We start from the raw sequence: 25594 nt of genomic DNA on the forward strand, positions 1-25594 counted from the left end.
TAACATATACTAGACAGTATGCTTAAAAATTTTATTAAGCACAGACTTTTCACTCAAATGAGTATTTGATTCTTATACTTCTAATTGCCAACAAAAGAAAATTGAAGCAGCTGGATATTACCTGAATGGAAATGTATTTTAAAACCAGTTAAACTATAAAGAGTCAATTGGAAAATTAAGGTAAAAAAATAATAAATTAAATAATGTAGGCTGTTCCGTGGGAAGAATAAACCAGATGGACACTCACTGACAGTCTCTTCCAATTCCACTTCCACACACCTGAAGACGGAGGACTACCCTATTCCTATCTGTAACAGGATGCCTTTTCCAGTACATCATCAAATGGCTTAGAACTTTTAAGTGACTTCACACTTACAGATGAGCTAGAAAGAGTTCTATTTTTATGCAACCTACACATATTAAATTCTTCATATTGAAGGATTTTTTTTTTTTGAGGTATATTTTAGAAAACAAAAAACAGTTCTACTTAAAGCTTTGGATTACTGGCTTCTAAAAGCGATAAACAATTACTAAAGCTATAACTTGCAGCTAAAAAGCCATTTTTATTCAGTGAATATAATTATTCTAACCTGCATTGGTAAAGGGAGCTGTCCATGGGACATGGGTTTGGGGAGCACACAGGTGCAAGTGCTCATTCATTTAGAATTGAGTTTTTTTTCCCAGTTCAAAATGTTCTTGTATGTCTTACATTTAGAAGTGAAAAACTGGGGTAAAAAAGAACGTTATGAAAAGTATTAAAGCACAAAAAAAGTAAATGTTAATTTTTATGGGCCTCTGAAAGGTAAAAATGGTAATTATAATAATGAATTAAAAACAAGCAAAACATTAACAAAAATAACAAACCCATTTTTCAAAACTCAATACATTACTTTTTTTATGTTAATCAACTACATAATAAAATGTAAAGCAAAAAATTACTTGTAAATAGGCAGGGAAAGTTTCTTCAAGCTTATTTTTCCGTTTTCGGTATCTCTTCTTTATTTTTTCAGTGTTTTCAGTAACAGAAACAGATTCATCAACTAGAGTATCTGGTAAGTGCTCACTCCAGCCTGAAACAACAGTCACATTTATAAATATGTGGTATTTAAAATTTTCAGACAAATCCACCCAAAGTAGCTTTATAGCTTATCAACATATACCCAAATCCATATAAACAAACAAGCTTTTTTGTCTTTCCAGTTTATTGAAATATAATTGACATACAATACTGTGTAAGCTTAAGGCATACAGCATGACTTGACAAGCTTTTTCACAAAAAGATATCAAAGCAAGTTTATTTTTTTTTATTTATTTTTTTTTCAAAGCAAGTTTATTAATAAGTTTTAAGTATCATAAAAAATTCATTGCAGGTCTATTTAATATTAGTATGTATTTACTATTATCTCTTCACGAGTATTTCCTTATTCGCAAAGCAGAAAATTATCTGAACATCGACATCATGTTAAAAATTGCAATAATGAAAATATGCAATGCTCAGGAGTATGGATGAAATGGCTACTTGTATACTATTAAGGGCTATTTAGCAGGAACAACCTTTTAGTAGAGTTTATCAGGCATATCCAACAAAAGTCTTTTTAAAAAATGTGTATTCTTCAATTAGCAATTTACAAGTTCAGGAATTTATTGCAAATTAGGTTTTTGTAGTACTTATATGTTGTAACAATATATTACTATTTACAAAAATGCTACGAATGCTCAATCTTAAAATCAATTAGAAGAATGGAAAGAAAACAAAATTTTGATCTATGAAATTAGCAAAGGATTAAATACACTACTCAAAGCAAATAGGTGAGCAATCAAAGGACAGGCTCAGACTCCCAAGGCAAACAGCACATCCCTTCTGAAAACCAATGTGGGCACTTTGTGGCCAGAGTACGTAAATGGATTGACTCTTCTGAAAACTACAAATGGTGCATAAACTTTTTTTTTAAAGATCTATTTATGAGACACGTGGAGAGAGGCAGAGACATAGGTAGAGCTCCCCTGGGGGGAGCCCAATGTGGGACTCGATCCCAGGACCCACCCCACCTCACATAAACCTTTTTTAGACAATCTTTTTAAATGTATACTAATCTACCAGAAAATAAATAATCCTCAAAGACCAAAAATCAAGGTAAAACAGGAACCAGAGAAAGAAATAAGCCAAGAACTAAGTAAAGTACTCTGAAATTCTGCTAAAATCCAGTGACCCTGAACTCCAGTTTTCAGAGCCTTGTGAGAATGGGGACTTGAAGTCAGTTTAAGGCCTCTCCACGCAAGGCAGAGATATTAACCCAGAAGTGCCTTCTAAAAAGGTGAGACCCTGAGAGATTCCATGCTCAGAGGTGGTTTAACAAGAAATTCACCCTCCCAGCCCCTACCTTCCCTCACCTTTCCATCCCCCTCCCCCTTCCCACCACCAACAGCAAAGAAAACTGCTTGTCATCTTGGTGCTGGGTAGAAAGGCAAAAAGTGAAAATCTTTCTTCAGAGTTCATAAACTCAGTATTGTCCTAATGTGTAAGAAACCTGAATTTATATCACAGTTGAACCAAAAAACTTCAAGGCAAGAATTTAAGCTAAATTGTTTAAGCTAAAGAAATCCCAGGGTAGTAGCACCTCATATTCCTGACAGTAAACAGATGCAGACCTTTTCTGAAAGAAGCCACCTTCAATTCAGTCCTCAAAAAAAGTTCAGAGAATGTTCTAAAGAATATGAGCTTATGATTTACAAAAAAAAAAAAGTATTATGTGTTTGTCTGTATCTCCCACAATAAATACAATGAAACGAGGCACTAGGAGGAGGGGCTGGAGAGACAAAGTAGAATCACATTGGGCTTTCATATTTTATACTCTGCATCACTTAGACTCATAAAGAAGTAACAGGACTGAGACTAGGAGGAATGAGCTGTTGGGAGAAACTATAAAGTGTTAAAATACTAAAAAGGCAATTCAGAAAATAAAACAATGCATAATACAATAAACACTCAACAGATGACTCTGGATGCCATGGATAAAGGGATAAAATACTAACCTAACAGAACTAAAATCAGAGGGCAAAATAGAGAAAGACAGAAAACACAAAATGAGTCTCATTTAACACATCGCATTTCTTAGGGCTGGTTACAACCATATTAAGTCATATTAGAAACTCCTTTAAAACCATCTGGTGCTTCCTTTCAAAAACACGATCCATAATTTTTATTAATTCACAGGTCAAAACCCTACCCCATAATAATGGAAGAACTCTAATCAGAGCACATGTTGGAAACATCTCTTTCCTTCACATTCTACAAAAAGCATTTAAAATACATAAAGCATACAGATTGTGACCACACCGACACAATGTGTTCATAGAACCAATTCTCAAACAGTGAGTTAAGGAATGAGTTAGCTTTCTTTAAAGATCTATGTAAGGATGATATAACATTAATTGTAAGACGTATTTCTAAAACATTATATAATTTTGTAAAAACTGTTGGGAGTACCTGTCACTTTCAACAAAATAGTCTAAAGTCTCCAATTTTATCTCTGAGGTGAGACAGGCAAAGAAAGGCCTTTTGTGAGATGACTGGGAAGCACCTGGTAGAACTAAGTGATCCAGTTCCTACACGGTTTGTATTTAACTTAAGAAAAACAAAGTTGTTTAAAAAAATCTCAGAGGAATATACTACACTGGGTTTAAACCTTTCCTTATCAAACTTAATTTCTGTATTAGAGGTATGAACTCTACAGGCACTCACATCCTTTGATCAATAAGAAGCAACAAGGTTATAACTGCAGTATTATTTAGGATGGCTCTTTTCAATACAAATAGCAAGAAAAGGGGGTTAAATCAAACAAAATCAATACCATACCATCATCTCTGTTAGGTAATTGCTCAGAAATAGAGCCTGAGGAATCTTTTCTGATGACAGATCTTTTCGTTTTCCCTTGCCCAGTTCGACTTCTTTGCCGTACCATAAATCCACCAATACCTATCCAAAAAAACACATTTGTAACTTGGTAAATAACTGATTTCTCCCTGTATTTTCACAGTAAGTAGGGTGAAACTGTTTGGAGGCATTTCCCAAATTCAATATGGGCTAATTTAAATCAATAATCATTTTTTTAATGCATGATACAGGGGACTGGAAATTAAGAAGCAAATTAAAAGAGGTCAAAGCTACTGACTGTCACCTACCTTATCACTAACCGAACAGGTATAAAAATACATTATTATAGTACAGAAAGAATGACTGCATTGTTTCTTCTCAACAGTGTCAGAATAAATATTACAGTAAATTATACTTGTTTAACAAATCTTAAGTAACTTCATGTATTATCATTCAAATTACTTATACATTAGCTGTGGGAGAATAGATATACAAGATATAAATGAAACAAGATGATCCAAATAAAATCAGTATGACTTCAGGGGTAACATGTCCTGGACATGAGACACATATAGCTCTGTGGTTAAAAGCACAGAATCTGGTGCCAAAGCCTAATTCTGGTGACTACCTGACTTCGGGCAAGTTACTTAACTTTTAATACTTCAGTTCCCTCAGTGTTGTAACAGGCATAGCATCTAGCATCTCACCTCCTGATACACATATTGTAAGGGTTAAATGACATAGAATAGTGCCTGATATATAGTCAACACTAACAGTTTTTGTCAGAGGATACAGCTAACATACTTTGTGACCTAATGAGTCCCTCAGTCACAAGGATGACCTCCACGAAGGCAAAGAGAGAAAAGCCACAATAAATATAAGCTCCTAGAAGGAGTTTGCAGTGTCTAAAAAAGTTTGTATAGTTATAAGCCTCATAATGAGGAAGAAATGAAATGATTTTCATAGAGTGACTTGGATGAAACTAATCTAGGTCCTTGTGATAGATGTGGCCTATCTTTCGGAAGGTTACATTAAAGGTCTTGCAGAATACAAACAGTGAGAAAGTTTATCATTGTACATCAAAAGGCACTTAGAACACACTTATCAATAAAATATAAGCAGTCGTAAGAATAAAGACCGAACTGATTCCATTTAATGTCTCAGTGATTGGTAAATAGATATTAATAAACTGCCTAAAGAAAGCCTACCAGTTCTGCATTGTGACCAGTTCAGTATTTTTTTCTAATAAGGCAAATAAAATTTGACAAGCAACACAGCTTCTCCCTCCACCTCTCAGGCAGGGAGGAAATAAGAGAGCATTTTATCAGTCATATGTTAACTGAACTACAAATTTGAGAAGGCATAATAACCCTGTCATATCACCTTCTACTTGTACATTTGCCGGCTCCTATACACTGAAATAAGTTTTATTTTTTTTTCAAAAATTTTATTTATTTATTTATTCATGAGGGGGGTGGGGGCAGAGACACAGGTGGAGGGAGAAGCAGACTCCATGCAGAGAGCCCGACGTGGGACTTGATCCCGGGTCTCTAGGATCACACCCTGGGCTGAAGGCGGCACTAAACCACTGAGCCACCCGGGCTGCCCTGAAATAAGTTTTAAGTACATAAAGAATATAAGAATGAATGCTGAAAAGTAAAAGAATTACAGAAGTACACATTAAGGGAAAAACAAATGGCTTTAAAGTCCAAGTATAAATAAAAGCCAATGTAGTAAAGCATTTAAAACATGGACAACATTTAGGATAAGGCATTAAAATAATGATATTTTGTGAAGTATTCACATACTTGACCTAAGGAATCTCCCACCTAAAAGCATACTGAAGTAATTCAGTCCTTCGATATCTACATTCAAGTTTCAGAGAGTTAAGTATCTACATCTCATCTTACATCTCATCCTGATTATTTAATTATAATTGAAGCCCTCAATACTGTATTTTTTTAATTAACTAAGTTTTGATTACATTAAAATGTCTAGCTCAGGACTGTACCTGGTCTGTACGGTTTCCTTTTTCTCTTTTTCACACCGTCTGTTCCTTCGACCCCCTTAGTTTCATCGTCCACTGCTTCCCGTTCAGGACTGGATTCTGATTTCCCATCACAGTCCAGAAGTTCTCCTTCTGGGAAAAAAGTAAATGTACAGATAAAGTTGGAAAAATCTATCAAATACATAATTCCTATGTAACAGAAAATGCCAAGCAAAGAGGCCACTGAGCCATTGTAATTATATGTCCCAGCAGGTGGGGAAAGTAGAGAAAAAGATGGGAAAGGCGCCAAAAGGTTGTAGAACTCATGCTGCTTAATGCACTGTTTTCAGGAAATGAAACATGAGCCTGAGGAAAGAGGAAATACAGAGAACACTCAAGTCATCATAAATCGGCGTACACTTTACAAGTCATTCACATACCTTCAATTACATCTGCAGGCTCAGGACCCTAAGGTGGTCTCTCTAGCCTGGACCCTCTCCTGAGGTCCAGCAACAGGTGTAACTGAGTAGCACCTAGTTACCAAAACCTCTCCATCCAAAATGGAGGACAGGGAGAAAGTGGCACTTTTCATGACTTACCCTTATTCTTTTTCAGTTTTATACCACGTGAACATAATTTAAGAACTTGAGAGAATTAGTGCTAACGTCACAGGCCTTAATAACCTATCCTCCTGGCTGCTTGCTCTCTCCTCCCACTATTTAATGTCATTCCTGGCTCCACTCTATCTACCCCCACCCCTTGCCTGCTAGAGCCTAAATGCAACTGTAGGCCCACAGGTCCAGGCATCCAACTAGAGGGGGAAGCACCATGTTCCCACTCGAGACACACACAGCATTTCTGTTTGCTCTACATTTTGGATTTTATTTTGTACTAATAAGGTTTCCAGATCCCAGATCCTAGTTAAGTGAATTAGAAAAAAGCCTGCTTCTGTGGCACAAAGAATTTGTTTCTAATATGCTAACATGGCTCTTTATGACTTATTTTCCTGAAGAAACATTTATCCAAAGAGTCAATGGCAAAAGCAACAACAAAAGGACATTGTTACAATATTTCAGGAGTATCCGAAGTTCATTTGGCCTTTGTAGACTCCTGTGGAATCTAGGACCTATTTACATATAATATCATGTATAACATTACTTCTTTCTTTTATGGGGAAGCACTTTCAGATCACCTCAACTTGGAAACTGCCCAGTTGAAGAAACATCCATTGTTTGCCTGAGTGGTATTGTACAGAACAGTAGTCAAAGGGAAAATCTTCTCAAGCCTTTTTGTTGTTGTTTTGCCATGTTTTTCAAAGGTTCTATAATCTCATTACTTTGGAAATTAATCTGTACTGTAATGAAATGTTTCAAATTTTGTGAAATGCAGCATTCCCCAGATTTACGTATATATGGGATTTTTCAGACATCTACTGTCCTTAGAAACTAGAACTCTTCACTGTACTCTGGTTAATGATAATTTGCTCAATTCCTCCCAGATACACAGATGGTTTCTTCACAAGCCTCAAATCACTAAAACTTTAAAATCAAACTTTCTGTTTAACAGTATTTGAACATCAGTTATACATGAGAACCAGAGTTTTTCTCCCAACCACATAGACTCAAACACATACCTCTGTGAAAGAAATGTGAGGACTAACTGGTCAGACAGCCACTCTTAACCAGAACCACCTCTCTCATCCAGCTACTACTGCAACAGTCCCTATCTGACCCATGTGCCACAACTCCTGGGGCAAAGTCTAGTCACATTACAGCTGAGTGTGCCTCTTATAAAATGAATAAGATTAAGCTACTATTCTCAGAAACCTCCAATTACCTCCCAATCCATCCAAAGGAAACTTAAAACCCCTTAAGCATCATCTTATGGTTCTATGTGACCTACTAGGTCACAGCTGGTCTCTCAAACCTGTGATCTCATCACCTACTGTCACCATCGTTCACTGCGGGATACCCTGATATTCATGACATTTCTCAAACACAATGGGCACACAGCTACCCACAGCCTGTGCAATGGCTTTCTTGCTATCTAGGATGTTCTGCCCTCAGATGACCAAGTGGCTCACTCACTCACTCACTCACCTCTTTCAAGTCTGCACTCAAATACTGCTTTTGGTTCATTTGATGCCTCACTTCACCATACGCACTGCCAATTCCCCTTACTCCAATGCAAGTTTTGCTACGGCATTTGTCACACACATAATCAATTCCTTTACTATGTTATTATTATTATTAGTAGTAGTAGTAGTAGTAGTAATCTTTTCTCCTAACATTAAAGAATAAGTTACATGAGTGGAGAATTCCATCTGCTTCGTTCACTGACATAATTTCCAACATCCCACACAAGGTAGGCATTCGATAAATACTGGTGAATAACACAATGTGATGGAACAAAAGTATTCACTACTTTATTTTTGAGTCAGCTGAAAATAATCAACCTAAAAGAAACAAGCTTGTAGTGATCTTCAGAGATAAGCAAAAATAGAACTCATATTGAATTTTATACTACTAAAGTAGTTTTGTCATCTCAAGGATTCAGCTAAAAAATCCTTGGATATCTCCTGGGTTCAAGAAAATATGTACAAACAGCTAAGTTTATGATGAACACCTGTGAACATAAATTTGCACTTGAACATTAATAATGGTTTTCCATGTAGGAATGCATGGATCAAGTTCTAATCTAACAGAACCATGGAAGCTGAGCTTATAGCACCTGAGGTTCATGCTGCCACCTAGCAAACTAAAGTGAAGCCCTCTGAACCTTCCCATCCATTATCCTCAAAGATATGGTGTTCCTGGAAGTTTCTATAATATTAATTAATAAGTCTGTTCTAGAGACTATGTGAAAGGAAGAGAATCCAAAAAATCCAAGAAGACAACTCACCTAGAAAGGCCATGGTTTTATCAAGGGTTACCCAAGTTAGTAGAATTTGCCCTGAGATAAAACATATGTATTCCAAAGCTATTTTATATGCTTTAATTCTTGTGAACATATTCAATGGAAAATAAATCAGTATTACCTCGACTATCATCCATTTCTCCATCCCTTGAATGTTCTGACTGGATGTCTGGAGGAGTCTGAAGGACAGCCACGCTATTCTGATTTATAATCTTCAACTTCAACTTTGGTTTTGACCGTTTTCTTCGTGGAACTGTGACTGTGAGGCTTTGTAACTGAGTCATCCCTGATTCAGTCAAACACACACCATCCTGGGTGTATGTCTTGGGTGGATCTGAAATTACAATATCCCAAGGATATGTGTATTAAAACTCTCAAGTTAATTTGCAGTGATAAACTGACTGCTGTTCCAAAATGCCTTGTGAAGAGAATGTGACTATAAAGCAATTATCTGTGGAATGCAGGAATAATTAAGAGTATTCAGTTGAAACTAAGAAATACTGGCCGAACTTCTTCAGATTGTAAGCAGAAAGTCCTAAGTTTCATTAAAAATGGCCTACCTGATGTGTTTTTCTCATGTATCAACATAAGGGTTCAGAAAGAAATCACTGAAGCTAAAAGTAATGCTTCAGCTACCTGTCTATGAGTTTTTTCCTGGAGTATCTTTTCAGACTAAAAGGTGAGAATTTATGTAAGAAAAACAAAAATACTAGAGAAGCCCATTTGGAGAGCCAAGTATTAATATAATAAATAGAAATCCTGCAAATTTTTAAATGTACAAAATTGCTATCCATTACAACAATTTCTGTACTATCCAAATGTTTTTGTATCTGATATCATATAGAATTAGACAAAAGAACAATAGTTTAATAAAATTATCCTATTAGTCACCACTCTAGCTGATACATTACAGAAAAAAAAAAAGTAAAAGATTGAATTCATTCTTTAAAACAAACAAACAAACAAAACAAAACCACTATTTGTTAACCAGGCCTCATTTTCTGCTAATTGATTACTAAACACAGTAACGTATTGATGAAACCAAAGCAAGTATGGAGTTAGTGAGTACTTCAACAGTGGTTATTTCACTACCATTTTGCTGAGATTTATCAGAACAGTGTTCACACTACAGCTGGATAAGATGAACATCGTATATGTCAGTTATAGAAATGATTTACAACATTAGGAAACTTAGGCTGAACACTCATAAAGGCAAGTTTTGTGGAACATGTGGCAAGTCACCTGTATAAATAATTAAGTATTTACACGCTTTCTGTAAAGAATAGTCAAGCAAACCATTTCAGATTTTACCTAGTTCTTTCACTTTTGTGACAATCTGTGCTACAAGTGAAGATTCACAGCAGTCTGAGGAAGGCACTGAAATGGAGGGAAAAAAAAACTGTAATTTTTTCAAAAAAAAAAAAGGAATATTTAAAAGGATTTACATAGAATTAAATTTTCTATTCTGTACCCATTTTAAATAAATAAATACTTAAACACTAAATAGAGCTAAAGGCTGTCTTGAAAAACAATGAGAAGCAGAAAAGGAAATACATATTATGGAGAGAAAAAGGGTCAACATACTGGATTTCTACATATTGCTAATAACTACAAGATTGTGTGTCACAAAAGCAAAATTACATTTTATTTTTACTTCTTTTTTAAGATTTTATTTATTTATTCATGAGAGACACGGGGGGAGGGGGGGCAGAGACACAGGCAGAGGGAGAAGCAGGCTCCATCCAGGGAGCCTGATGCAGACCCGATCCTGGGTCTCTAGGACCACACCCCAGGTGGAAGGCAGCGCCAGACCACTGGGCCACTGGAGCTGTCCACAAAATTACATTTTAGATTTATAATACGTACTTATTTTCTTTACGTAAGCAAATGGTTTTAATGTATTAAGTTGGGATAATAAGAGTTACTTTATAACTAAAATAACTTAGTTTTCATAAAATACTTGTCCAAATAACGGTTTCACAGAAAAGAAAAAGAGAGGCAAACCCACTCACTGGTTATCAACAGCAAGGCACAAGTGAGTTACAGGAGCACAGACCCACTGTTCACATTGTTTTCTTACCATTTGACGTAGGCATATAGGGTCTGCACATGCTACAATCAAAACCAATGTCTGCTACATTTTCCACTTCCTCTTCTGTATTTAAGTTTTGACAAACTGCATGCATCCATCTAAAAAGACCATATTTTATACATTAAAACAAATAAAACTGTCAGGGGACCTGACAGTTGCCACATCAAAAGCCCTTCAAATGCTCCTCCAACCTTGCCCATGTTGCCCTGTCTCCTAATCATGCCCACTAACCCATAAAAACTCTCAGAGCTGAGAATAAGGAAGGAAAAACAAAATGAGATCAAGTACTAGGTAGGAAGCAAGAGCACATGGAGGATGGAGTAACGTTTGATGATCATATATTCAATCTATCAGAAATAGAGTAGCAAGGAAGCTAGTAGGGCAAGGATGTAGGAATTCAGAAGGCTGCAAGTGGTTTCCTGTATATTAGCTCCATGGGACGGGTCTACTGTGGAGTAGATGTAGCTCACGTATTTGAGGCTAAATGTTAACTGGGGGGAGAAAAGGAGCTTATCTTGCCTTTGAACAAAGAATCGACAGGTAGAGTCCTGAGAATCTTGTATTACTGATACTACTACTACTACTACTACTTTTACATGGACAGTGCTATTAACAGAGTACAGTTAACATACCACTAAAACCAAAGAAAACATGCTCGATTTTGAAGCTGCTCACATATGACTGAGAGAGGGTGGGAGCTGGTGCCCAGTATCTAGACATTTAGTATCTACAGCTTTAAGAAAAAGAAGTTTAAAGAAAATAAAATGTGTGAGCTCATTTGTAGAATCTAATAAAAGATTCAGAAACCCTCCAAAGAAAAATGCATATATGCAGGAAATAATTCTGCATCTAATTTCAAGGGATTCATAAACCCTTAAAAACCACAAGTTAAAAATCTTAGTCTGGAATTACAGATACAAAACTGGAAACTTCTGTAAGTTTCTAGCTGACAGAAAATCTGGAAAGCAAAAAAGTCTTGTTTCTTAAATTTAAGATGGAAGAAAGTTATTTTCCAATTTCCTTTTGCTATATTTAAAGAGAAAAGCTTGCAGAAGACAAAAACATTTCCAGAGTAGCACAATACCTATCGCACTGTCTACACTGTAGAATGAGGTCGTCTTCTCGATAGTTCCGACAGCAGACGGGGCAGGAAGACAAGCTTGCACAGGGAGCGCACTGTGTGTAATTGTTCTGCCACTCACATCTCAGGCCTGCAGACGTGGCTCCACAGTGTCGGCACCAAACACACCTGAAACCCGACACCCCCCCACCAACAGGTCTCAGGTTTATTTACGTAGTTATGTAGTTACTGTAATTCAAGCAGCTACACGAGGACAGAATGGGGGAAATTATTCAATGCATATCTAACATGTTTCTGAGTCATGGCATGATATCTGTCACAGCAAACATGTATCATGCCGTGAAGTGGGTGCGGCTAATGCTTAAGAACTCCTGCGGGAACACTGTGCACTGGACAGGCTTAAGGAGGGAGAGGTAAGCCCCGGAGTACCATTTGCACTTCCAGCCCCCCTTGGGCACGGTCTGCAGAGGAGGGGCGAGGCAGTAGGTGTGGTAGCTTATGTCACAGTCATCACAGAGCAGGAGCCGTCCGGGGTCACTCGCCTTCCCACAAGCTTCACACACGGTGCATTCCAAACACCTCCAACCTTTGCTAAGAACGACTTTGGTGATCTGTAAGAGAAACACCCCATGCAAGTGATTCAGACAGTGGCCAACACCTCCGTTTACATGATATAAATGAATATGTGGTGCTTATGGACCTAGAAGCAGAGGAAAGGCAAGCAAGTAACATGTACTGGGCATCAACAGGGGCCCACCCCCTGGGCTGGGAACGTCCATGGACCCTCACAAGTCCACCTACCGGATAGAGTAAGAGAGTGGTACACATTTTAATGCCTTTTGTTAGGCCACGTTAACTCTGTGTCCTCTGCACTTTACGTCCACCTTATAGATGTGGTGACTAGATTTGAGGAAATCAAGTATATTGCCCCATTACTGTTATTTGGTTTTGAAAATGTACTGGCCTAGTTTCCATCTGTGATGTTTCATGAATTCATACTTCTGAAACCTGTGTATACTGCAAAAGGATTTATATATTAAAATCAGTATTTAAAAATCTAAAAAAAATAAATAAAGCATGAATTCCCAAGAAAATATGTCCCAAGGACATTTCATGATCTTGGAGGATTTTAGGCCATGAAGCTGGGACTTGTGAAGTTCATCACTCTTCTACCACAGAATCTAAGTTAGCAGGCAAGTTTGAGAATCTGTATCCTTCGGATAAACTCCTCAAAGTAGCCATACCACATACGATTATAAATTTGGAACCAAATGAAAGCTCTCAAAACACTAGAATTTATAGACAAGACCACAATGTAGTTGTGTTATAATGAGACAGCAAGCAATTAAAATACAGAATAAAAATTGAGATCATGAGGTATTAATAAGAAAGTCTAAAAGCTACCTGAGAGGAAAATAAGAAAGCTAAGTAAGGAACAACCATCAAAATGGCATCAAACTTTCCAACTCTGGATACTAAAATAGAGTAGCAGTTTCCAAATGTATAGGAATAAACTTCTCAAGATACAGTTCTTAACCAAGGAAACAAGCAATTAAGTGTGAAAAGTGTAATTCCTTTAGGGATACAAAGACTCAAACTTCAGCTCCCAAACACCTCTTGGAATGGAGGTAAGGACATGAGGAAGGAAATGAGGGTTATACCAAGAACAAGAAAGTCATGTGATGCAGGAAACGATGAACCCAACATAGGACCTCAGCTCAGAGAAGCTGAAGAATGAGCGCTGAGCAAGAGACCTACAAGCTACCAGCACACAGAGAGAAAATGGGAGTGTCGGGAAGGGGTAGGACTTTTTCCAGGTAAAAAGTTACTTGCCAGAATCATTTGATACGATCATGCTTCTATAGTAGGTAAAAACAAAACACAACAAAAACTAATTGAAGAATCATGAATCATTACTTTCTTTTTTCTATTAAAAATTCCATGAAAGACAAAGCCAAAAAAAAGGACAAAGCCAGAGTATACTATTCAGGTCTCCAGTGAATATGTGCTGAGTCATAACCGACACTGTTTATTAACTAAACATAGTAGAACAACTACACTGGAAGGATGCTGGGGAACGGGGGGGGGGGGGGGGGGGGGGGGGTATGTTTGAAGACCTAAATCAGCATATATTTATTCCTAGCAGAAAGTCAATGAAATCTAACACAGATACAGCAGGAACACCAGCCTGTTATTTAGAACTATCAAGGTAACTACTAGAAAGACCTGCAAGGATCAGACGTGGCTGCCTGGAAGGACTGAAATGTTGAGGCAGAGTAGGACAGGGGCTGGCCAGTCATCCTAAGGCTTTTAAAGCTATTTAACTTGTAAGTATGTAACATTTATTACTCTGATTAACTGATTCTTTTAAATTAGTCACAGATTATCAAGTTATCATATATTATTGACCTAAATGGATAGGAGGAGCAGAGTGGCTTAGAGGAGTAACCAGCCAACTTTTTTTTTGTTTTTTTTTTTTTGTATAAAGAGTCAGTAAATACTCTGAACTTTGTGAGGCATATGGTTTGTGAACTACACAACTGTGCCATTACAGTATAAACCACACAACGACATATGTAAACAAAAGAATACAGTTGTGTTTCAATCAAATTTCATTTATAGAGGGATCCCTGGGTGGCGCAGCGGTTTGGCGCCTGCCTTTGGCCCAGGGCGCGATCCTGGAGACCCGGGATCGAATCCCACATCAGGCTCCCGGTGCATGGAGCCTGCTTCTCCCTCTGCCTATGTCTCTGCCCCTCTCTCTCTCTCTCTGTGACTATCATAAATAAATAAAAATTTAAAAAAATTAAAAAAAAAAACAAAAAACAAATTTCATTTATAGAAACAGATTTGGCCTGTGTGATGTGACTGACCTGTCTCTGGCTTGGAGAGGCAGTAAGATGAAGATAAAGTGGGAGATACATCCAAGCTGTAATGTATCTTCTTTCCTAAGTTTTCCTATTTCACAGACACCTACTCTGTGGCCCTTTACAGCCAAATTCCCAAGTCACTCAGCAATATTCATTCTCCAGCACACCTCAACCTGGTTAACTATGCCCACCACCATTCAAGTAAGCAGCTCCAGACAATTGGTCCACACCTCCTCCCTCCCGACCCTGGGCTGCTGTGTTCATGTGTTCTCTGAGCTCCATGCAGCACTGCCATGTCTGGACAACCTTTCCCCACTGAAAGATCCCCAGCTCCCAGTAGAGTTTGTGGAGCTCTAATATCAACTCTTTCTTTCTACTGAACTGGCTTAGTTTTTAGTTTCAAAAGCTGTTTCAAGAAAGGAATGATCCAGGGTTTCATTCATGGCACCATGTCTAAAGTTGATAGATTTGAGAATATCTGTTTCAACAATGATGAAGTACCTGGGATGAGACCTTTCTCTCAACATAAAATACTAGAAAATGGGGCAAAATATATGAAACACTTGTTTCAGATACTGAACAAAAAGGCAGGACAGGGCTGTGGTTTCTGAGAAGAGAGAAACAAGTGAGGTGAATCCTATGATATTTTGCAATAGACAGTTTCCAGAATGCTGCCAAAGAAGGAGAACACCAGCAGGGTACAATGGTCTGAGTTTAAGACACATGATAGAGTTCTGGGAGGCTGAGGCAGTTGTAACTAGCAGAGCAAAGTCTTGGAAAGGAAGGAGATATAAAGAGCAAGAGCTCCAGAAATCTACACATAATTTCCCTCAAGTCTTTGGCTAAACATCGAGCTGCATACATAGGAGGTCAAACAAGGACACACAAGCAGGACAAAGAAGAGCTATTGAGAATTTATAAGTTGAACAATTCCAACAGCTCACACAATGCTGAAGACATCTGAATCTCAACCAGAGTAAAAAGACACTGGCAAGGAGGTCATGGGGAACTCATGGCAGGGAAGGATATGGGAGAGATGTCATAAAGGTCACATATTAAACTCATGCTATAGAAAAGCAGTTACTACAGTGTGATCTAGGAAACCCTAGTGGGTCTATAAGGTCAAAACTATTTTCATAATGATGATAACTAAGATGTTATTTGCCTTTTTTACTTTAATCCAATCACAGTGCTATTTTGCAGAGGCTACATGATATATAAAATATAAAACATCATTGCATGACATCACAATAAATATGCTTGTGTATTTATGTTTTAAAATATTCTCAGTGAAAAAAATATTCTCAGTAATTTCTAAGATGGTAAATATTCAATAATTATCCTCCTCAAAGCTCTACAGGGTCCTTAAGAATTTTAGTGTTTAAAAAAAAAAAAAGAATTTTAGAGTGTTAACAGTTCTAAGACCCAAAAGTCTGAGAATAGCTACTGCCAAGTGAAGGTTCTCTAGATCCACCCCAGAAAGCCTAGAGAAGCTTCAAACAATTCGAATGTCTACAGTAACTGCCTGCCACAAAAACTCCATACTTTTTTTAAAAAAAACAAAATCCAAACTCCCAACAATATCAAAACGTACAACTACCACATTCAATCAAAAATTACCAAATAAGAAAATACATACATACATACATCCTGGTAAGGAGGAAAGCAAGCTAATACTAATAATGAGAAATGTCAAATATGGTAGAATTAACAACAATTACAAATACCTACAAGGACTTGAAAGAAAAAACCTCAATGAAGAAAATGATTTGGAACTATAAGGTAACTTTAACTATAAAATAAAACCAAGATTAAAAAATATAATCATCTTGGTGAAAAATCGACTAGATGGATCTAAAAATAGATTAGATACTGCATTAGTATAAAAGTGAGTTTGGGGAGGGGTTCCTGGGTAGCACACTCAGTTGAGCATCTCACTCCTGGTTTTGGCTCAGGTCATGACTCAGGGTCTTGAGACTGAGCCCTGCATCAGGCTCTGCATAGCACAGAGTCTGCTTAATATTCTCTCTCCCTCTCCTTCCGCTTTTCCTGCTCATGTTCTCTTTGTCAAATAAATAAATCTTTTTTTAAATGAGTTTGGGGAATGTAATAGAAACTATACACATTAAGGTGCAGAGAGAAAAGCAACTAGAGAAAAATCAACAAAGTGAGAACAATCTGGAGACAGTATCATGCAATTATGCACATATACAACTAAGATTCCAGAAAAGAGGTGTGGGGAACAGAAAAAGAAATATGAAGAAATGGTCAAAATTGCTCCAAAATGGATTTTAAAATACCTACTGGTTCAAGATGCCTTACAGAAAATGTCCTTTCATATACAGGTGAGGATTCAGAAGAATGAACATGGGAAGGGACAGGTGAATGAATGGATTTTTATTAAGGTCTGTGGTTGGTGTCAACTTTTTTTTATTATCAGCCGACAGAATGGATTGACTAAACCTCATTCCTTAACAAATAAAAATATGAAGTATCTTTTAAAGATATGCATTTTTTATTTTTAGTTTTTCAAGACAGCAGGATAACCACTACAATTTAAGAGCACAGATTTATAGGAGTTAATTTTTTCAGTTAACACTTGAAAGGTAATATATAAATATTAAATAAATACTGTCACATGTCTAATAATCCTAGCAAATGATTAATTATAAGAAATATCAAATTTCAATACATTTTTAACAGATTTAAATGTATGTCTATTTACCTTAATACTGACACAGTACGGATGGTAACACTGGCCACACTGAGAGCAGGCAAGCAGTCTTCCCTCTGCCCCTTGGCCGAAACTGCCACAAACTACACACATATCCTGAAATTAAAAACATGAACATAGTAATTGACATCGAAGACACAGTTATAAAAATGTACTAGTTTTATTTTTTAGCTCATAGAGCTCTAAAGCTAAAGAGCAGAGGACTTCAGTGCATGTGGGATACAGCAGAAAGGGGGAGATAGGAACTCGAAGTGGAGGAGAACTGAGCTCAAACCTGGTGCAAGGTGAACTTGTCGCTGCTAGAAAACAGCACCACCGTGTTGTGCATGGAGTTTTCTTCTTCATCCTTATTCGATGAAACATCTGTAGCAGACACCTACAGAAAGCAAAAGAGAGTGCACAGTCACACTCTTCACTTATAGCACACTTAAGAAGCATGAGAAGATTCATATGTAAAATACAACTTCTGCCAAGTCTCAGAGTAACAACTCCAAATTAGATTATCATTGCCAAGATAATATCATAAAGGTGTAAGTCCTGACACTTCAGTTACCTGAAGTGAAGAGAGTTACAAGTCCCATAGATCAGGACCAATGAGAAAATTAAACCACCCTTAATTAGGACTTAATTAGCCATAAATTTTATGAAGAAACAAACAAAAGGAACTGTATTATATTTGTGTGTGTGTATACATATATACCACGACATACATATACCTACATATAATTCTAACACTCCATTCCAGTAACTCTCAAACCTGCAATCCTGCTAGTCAAAACTGAGATGTGCTAGAAGTATAAAATACCTACCAGGCTTCAAAGACTTATGTATCAAACAAACAAACCAAAAATCCCCATAAACATATAGCTTATAAATAATTTTTACATATTTTATATATGTTGAAATGGTAATATTTTGGATATGTTGGGTCAAAAGGTAGGTATACATTAAGGTTAAATTTCACCTGTTCCTTTTCCCTTTTTTAATGTAGCTATAAAGTTTTAAATTGCATATGTGATATACATATACTTCTTTTGGACAGCACCGCTTTGAAATATTATTTTGAATAATGTATCAAAATTTCAGTCTTAGCCAAAAGATTACCAGCCATAGATACCTATTTCTGGACTTAGCTAAATTTCACCAAATCAACTAAGTACCCATTGTCTTGTTAATAATTATTTCCAGAATGCTTATTATGAAAAGAGCTCTAAATTTGTTGCTAAAAAGAGAACAGGGAGACCAATGCCAAAATTTTAAAATATGTTTCTCTTCCCTTAAAGTAAGCTTACAATCTAGCCTGGAAGGACAGACATGAAACATAATAGGTTAAGTTCAAAATAAAAAGTAATAGTATTGTTGTTCTTGAGGAATGACTGAAAGAACTAAAAAAAATGTAATATATTACAGGAATAATATTTTTCAGTGCAAATAAGATTAAAAGCAGTTCTAATGGACTGCACTACTGTTTTATTATAGAACCAACCATAAAAGCAATTGACAGTCATAATAAGTCTAAAGACTGTAAGAGAAAACTGTAAGCAACCTAAATAGTCATCACTAGGGAATTACTAAAACCATGGCAAATCCAAACTGGAAAGATGCAGCATTTAAAAAACAGTGGTAGAAATTTGTTTTGATTTCCATCAAAAAAAAAAAAATTTCACCACGCCACAGAGCTGGGTAGAAAAATAAGACACAGAAGCATATGTGAGGTAGAGCACTATCGTACAAAAATATGCAAAGCAATTATGTGCAGTCTACAAGCACATAAAATAGGTTCAATCATAAGTTGCTGTTTTTCCAGGTCAAAAATGGTTGAAAGTTGGCAACTTCATATGGATCAACCTAATATTGTAAATGCACCAAACAGGTAAAAGGAAAAAATGTCAAGACTCAAGAGGCAGCAGAAGTATAGACAGCTTTGATTATCAGGATGTTTTTATTCTTTTTTGAGGAAATATATTTTAAAATGTGCATCTCAAGTTGCATGGGTGGCTCAGTTGGTTAAGTATCTAACTCTTGATTTCAGCTCAGATCAAGATCTCAGGGTTGTGAAATCAAGCCCCACATTGGGCTCTGCACTGGGCATGGAGCCAGCTTATAGTTCTTTCTCCCTCTCCCCCACCCTCTCTTAAAAAAAAAAAAAAGTATATCTCAAAATTAGCATTTTAAGACTTTAGCAAGTCAAACAAGATGATTCATAAAGTAAAATATCATTCCATTAGTAATAATTGTCTACTAAAAGTGAAGTTACCAGTAATTCGCCCACAGGACTAAAGATATACTGAAAATATTATTACAATATGAAACTGTGGCAGTAGCTAAAATACAGCTAACAAAAGTAAACTGAAATAAAAAGTATCCATTTCTACATCCCCATCTTCAACACAGAAAACAAAACAGGTTCTATAATTAGATGATACTTAGAGAATAGGCTCAAATAAATGATAAAATATTATTTTCAAAATAAAATTCAGAGAACAGTTTTATTCAAAATAAGAAACAAGAATGGACTACAATATTCCCAGCATAAACCAGAAACAAAGTCTGCATAGAAAGCTGCAATATCCCCTAGATTCAAAGAGCATAAATTGTAAGTACTTAAAAAAAAAAAAAAATCAAGGTTTTTATTTTTATTTTTTTTAAAAGATTTTATTTATTTACTCATGAGACACACACACACACACACAGGCAGAGACACAGGCAGAGGGAGAAGCAGGCTCCTTGCAGGAAGCCCGATGCAGGACTCGATCCCGGGACCCCAGGATCATTCCCTGGGCCGAAGGCAGATGCTAAATCTCTGAGCCACCCAGGGATCCCCAAAAATCAAGGTTTTTAAACAGCAATTGCATGTGTAAGGAAAACACTATCATGTAGCTTAATGACCCACTGTTTTCATTTTATACTTTATTTCATGACCTTTAAATTACTAGATACATAAACCCTAACCTAAGGGTAAAGAAGGCAATCTTTGAGACAGTGTCCTAGTATTGCCTACATACATCTTAGTCTGATTTATCCTAAAAGTGACAGTTTTATTTGGCCGGACCACAGATATAAGCCTAAGAAAAAAGAAAGCTTTAACCCAAACCTCAAAAGTGGGGGATTTCCAAGCAAAAACATAAGTAAATAAAGAAAAAAAAGGAGAGCAAATTGAACTCAAAGTGAGAGGAAGAAAACAGTCAAGATCAAAGTGGAAATCAATGAAATCTAAAATAGAGGGGAAAAAACAGAGAAAAATAAATGAAAGCAAAAGCTGGCTCAAGATGAATAAGATTGAGAAACCTGCAGCAAGACCAACCAGGAAAAGACACACATCACCAATATTGGGAATGAGGAAGGCGACATCATTACATATTCTACAGATATTATAAGGATAATAGGCCAATAGATTTGTCAACTTACATGAAATGGACAAATTCCTTGAAAGACAAATTCGTATAAGGATAGATAACCTAAATAGCACATACCTACCAGAGAAACTGAATATATAGTTAAGAATCTTTCCATGAAAAGTGAAAGTCTCTTCAACAAATCTTATTGGGAAAACTGGACAGCAACAGTTTGGGCCACTTTCTTATACCATATATGAAAATAAATTCAAAATGGATCTAAAGGGATCCCTGGGTGGAGCAGCGGTTTGGCGCCTGGCCTTTGGCCCAGGGCGTGATCCTGGAGACCCGGGATCGAGTCCCACATCGGGCTCCCGGTGCGTGGAGCCTGCTTCTCCCTCTGCCTGTGTCTCTGCCTCTCTCTGAGTGTGACTATCATAAATAAAAAAATTAAAAAAAAAAAAAAACAAAACAAAATGGATCTAAATTTAAGACCTAAAACCATAAAAATCCTAGAGATTCTCTCTCCCCATCACCCTGTGTCCTCCTCCCCACACACACTCGTGCACACACTTCCTCTCTCAGTCTCTAAAATAAATAAATCTTTCAAAAAAATAAAACTAGAGCTAACACCATATTCCATGACAAAAGATTAAATGTTGGGAATAAAGGGGAAAGGAGAGAAAGTGAGTGGGAAATATCAGTGAGGATGACAGGACATGAGAGACTCCTAAACTCTGGGAAACAAGGGGTTGTGGAAAGGGAAGTGGGCAGGGGGGTGACTGGGTGACGGGCACTGAGGGGGGCACTTGACGGGATGAGCACTGGGTGTTATGCTATATGTTGGCAAATCGAATTCCAATAAAAACATATACAAAAAAATAAGATTAAATGTTTTCTCTCCTCAAGAGCAGAAAGAAAACAAGGTTATCGCATCACTTCTAACACTGTACTGAAGATTATAGGAAATGCAATAAAGAGTAGAAACAAAAACCCTCCAGATTAAACAGACATAAAATTTTATTTGCAAACATCACGATCATAAGTATAGAAAATTCAACAGGCTCTACAAATAAGCAACTAGAAGTCATACAGGAGTTTATTAGTAAAGTTATAGGATACAAAAATCAATACATAAAAATGAGTGTTTCTAGATAGTAGCAAAAGACAACTACAATTTGAACTGAGACAGCACTGCCATTTACAATAGCAGAGAAAATGTGGAAAACTTAGAGATAAATCTGAGAAATAATGCAAAAGACATTTATGTTGTAAAAAAAATATCAATCTGACAAATTTAAAAAGACCTAAAGAAACAGAGATATACAATGTTCATGGGTTAAAAGACTCTTCACCATTAAAACCTCAACTTTCCCCAAGTAAAAAAATAGAAGACTAACAGTGTCTGATTTCAATAGTAGTTAGAAAGTACAAGTATTCAATATAGTATCATTGGCCTAAAGATGGAGAAATGGATCACTAGTATAGCACAAAGATTTTAAAATCAGATCCACAAATACACTGATTTTTAAGAGTGATACAAAGACAATTCAGAGAAATGGTGCTTAAACAACTGGATATTCATTCAGTAAACAAAAATATGACCTTTGAACCATATTCATCTCATACATATAAATTAATTAACATTGGATGATGTAGTTAAATGCAACACCTAAAACCAAAAACTAGAAGAAATCATGGAACCTGTTTCTATACTTGAGTTATGCAATTATTTCTCAGGCACCAAAAGCACAATCATAAAAGAAAAAAATAATAAATGGGACTTCATCAAAATTAAAACATTTGCTGTTCCAAACAGTTAAGACATGGCAAAGAATCTGTGTCTAGAATACATTAAGAAAATGCAAAACTAAGTTAAAAAAAAAAAAAACCTACTCAAATTTTTAAAATATACTAAAGATTTGAAGACTTTACCAAAGAAATAAGCATCTGAAAAGATGATCAACATCATTAGTCACGAGAGAAATGCAAAAGAGGTACTATTAACACACCTGTTAAAGAGGCTGAAATTAAAACTAAGCATAGAAAGTACAGGGTAAGTATTTGGAGGAAACAGGAACCCTATGCACTCTTGCAAACATCAACTTTTCACACCCAAGTTGAAAAGCGTCCTCTTCTTAAGCATACACCTATCAGGTATCGAGCCATCCCACTCCCAGATACCTACTCACTGGAAAACAACAAAATCCATGTCCACATACAGATTTAACATAAAAGTTCACAGCAGGGTTTTTTTTTCTTCTTTAGCAGTTTTGTTTTTAATAGCCAAAAAATGGAAGCAACCATACAATCCTCTGATAGGTGAACAGATAAGCCAACTGTGGAACAAACTGAACAATTCACTGTTCTCCTGAACTTATTTATTTTTTTAATTTATGATAGTCACACACACACACAGAGAGAGAGAGAGAGAGAGAGAGAGAGAGGCAGGCAGAGAGACACAGGCAGAGGGAGAAGCAGGCTCCATGCACCGGGAGCCCGATGTGGGATTCGATCCCGGGTCTCCAGGATCGCGCCCTGGGCCAAAGGCAGGCGCTAAACCACTGAGCCACCCAGGGATCCCTGTTCTCCTGAACTTAAAATGACAATTAGAATTTGAAAAACAGGATTTTGGTAAAATAGTAAAGTTACCACATGAAATATTTGCCACTCTTTGCCAAATACAGATTTTTTTCAATACACACTTAAATAAAGCCTCATATACATGCCATTGAGCAAATACTGATCAATCCTGAATTAAAATATATCAAAGACAGTCATAAAATCTTCAACATTTTTAGAGTATGTACTAATCTGCAACATTTCTAGTTTCTTCTGTAAGCCATATTACAATAAACTTAAAACACCTACTTAAGGTTTTCAAATTAAGTTTTTTGCAATAATGTAACAGGAATTTGCTTTTATTAAAGAAGCAATATATATATATAAGAATGGTTGGCATAGAAAGGTCAAAGAGGAAGGTAAGAAAAGAGTAAAAAGATGGGAAATATAAAATATTAAAGAAAATTTAAATGAAAACTTGACCAGAAGTGTTTTTAAAAAGGGGGGGGGGGGAATGGAGATAAGGTAAAATAAAAATTTTGGCTTATTTACGTGACTCTTACAATCTAGTAATTTTACAAATGAGATTATCATCATCACTCAATAAATTATGGATTATAATAGCAAAGATAAAGCAAATGAGACATGTGTCTTACCCCAGGTAACACAACTGCTCCAATTCCACTTTTCAATTTTGACCTGCCTCTGCCACCTCGTCCTGACAACCCCGCACCACGGGGTCTTCGCTTTCCTGGAAATCCTGACCCACGGCCCTACATAACAGAGAAGGGAAAAATCAGCATTCTGCAAAAATCCAAAGGAATATTAAAATCCAACGTGAGCTAAAACATTTTATTAAAGGTTATAACACACAAATACTTGCTTTTCTTACTCTGATTAGAGGTTAAATATTAAGAGACCAGGCTTATTATTTTTATCTTTCAACATGTATTATGCAACTTAAAAGTATAGACATAAAATGCCTATGATCTTAGAATCAAATGTTGGGACTCATATTGTGAATGTTCTCTATCAGTAAACCTTGGCCTTATTTTTTCACTTCCTAATCCTACATTCTAAGTAGCTCAACAGACACAATCCCAACCAATTTGTATGCAATACAGAGCAAGCGTAAGGAAAGACTCTCTTGCTAACTGTTCTCTGTAATTGTAGCAATAGCTGACATATATTGAGTACTTCTATACACCACTCTAAGCACCTTTTACTCACAACTCACAAGGCCAGTAGTATTTTATTATCCCCATTTTAGAGATAAATGCGCCGAGGGATAAAATGTAACTTGTCCAAAGTCTAGAGCTAGCAACTGTAGCTCCAGTATCCACATTCTCAACCAGTATTCTGCACTGCTACTACACTGCATGAAAGCTAAATTTTGCTAGTGTATAACAATATTTTTCCTGTCATTAAAATTGTCAGTTTCCTTTACTATTCAATAGCTGTATGAACTGAACAGATGTACCTCACTCTATCACAGTACTTAAAGGATAATGTATTTAAAGATTACAGGAAAGCTAATAGAGTAAACAGCTTGCTTTAACTCATCAGGATAATAATTACTTGAAATACAAATAACTGATCTGAATTTTTACCCAATGTATAAAAATATTCTTTGGGAAAACAGGTTAAATTCTCTGATACTTTAACAAATAAATACTTGGGTTATTTATTACTGTTGTTTTGTTTATATGCAGACTTATGTGTTACTTCCTGAAAAAGTCTGATATCAACACATCGACAACATTCTGATATCTAAAATTATTAAAAATACTCCGGAAAATCCTGATTTTTCCCATAAGTTAAATAATATGCCACATTTTCAACTGACATCATTTCTATTGCAGTTTGAAATGCTGAACTCGTTTACCTATTTAGCATAACAGTTTCCAAGTTGATAATTTATGGTTATAGTGTGAGCATAAAACAGATGGACATGAGCAGAAAGGAAGGGGGTAATCTTTTTTCCCTTCAGTGTTAATAATTACAAATTGCCTCTCCTTGTTCTCTTAAACTGCTCTTCTTTTCGAGTTCCTATGCTTTTTTGAACAAGGGGTAAGGGAGGGTTGAACTGGATAGTTTTGTTGTAAGTATAAAAGAATTTTTTAAATTAAGTCAATTATTAAAT

At 36.3% G+C, this 25594-nt stretch overlaps 1 protein-coding gene across 1 annotated transcript in view; it reads right to left on the reverse strand.

Moving 5' to 3' along the window:
* KMT2C (lysine methyltransferase 2C) overlaps positions 1–25594 on the reverse strand; it is a 283967-nt gene that overhangs the window by 63133 nt on the left and 195240 nt on the right. Inside the window, 11 exon segments of the mRNA XM_038559782.1 lie at positions 940–1070; positions 3857–3976; positions 5886–6014; positions 8899–9111; positions 10089–10154; positions 10858–10967; positions 11954–12118; positions 12380–12561; positions 17546–17650; positions 17829–17930; positions 24108–24224. Coding sequence (XP_038415710.1) covers positions 940–1070; positions 3857–3976; positions 5886–6014; positions 8899–9111; positions 10089–10154; positions 10858–10967; positions 11954–12118; positions 12380–12561; positions 17546–17650; positions 17829–17930; positions 24108–24224 — 1440 coding nt within the window.

The sequence above is a fragment of the Canis lupus genome, chromosome 16 (genome assembly GCF_011100685.1).
Source record: "Canis lupus familiaris isolate Mischka breed German Shepherd chromosome 16, alternate assembly UU_Cfam_GSD_1.0, whole genome shotgun sequence".
NCBI classification, from domain to species: Eukaryota; Metazoa; Chordata; class Mammalia; order Carnivora; family Canidae; genus Canis; species Canis lupus.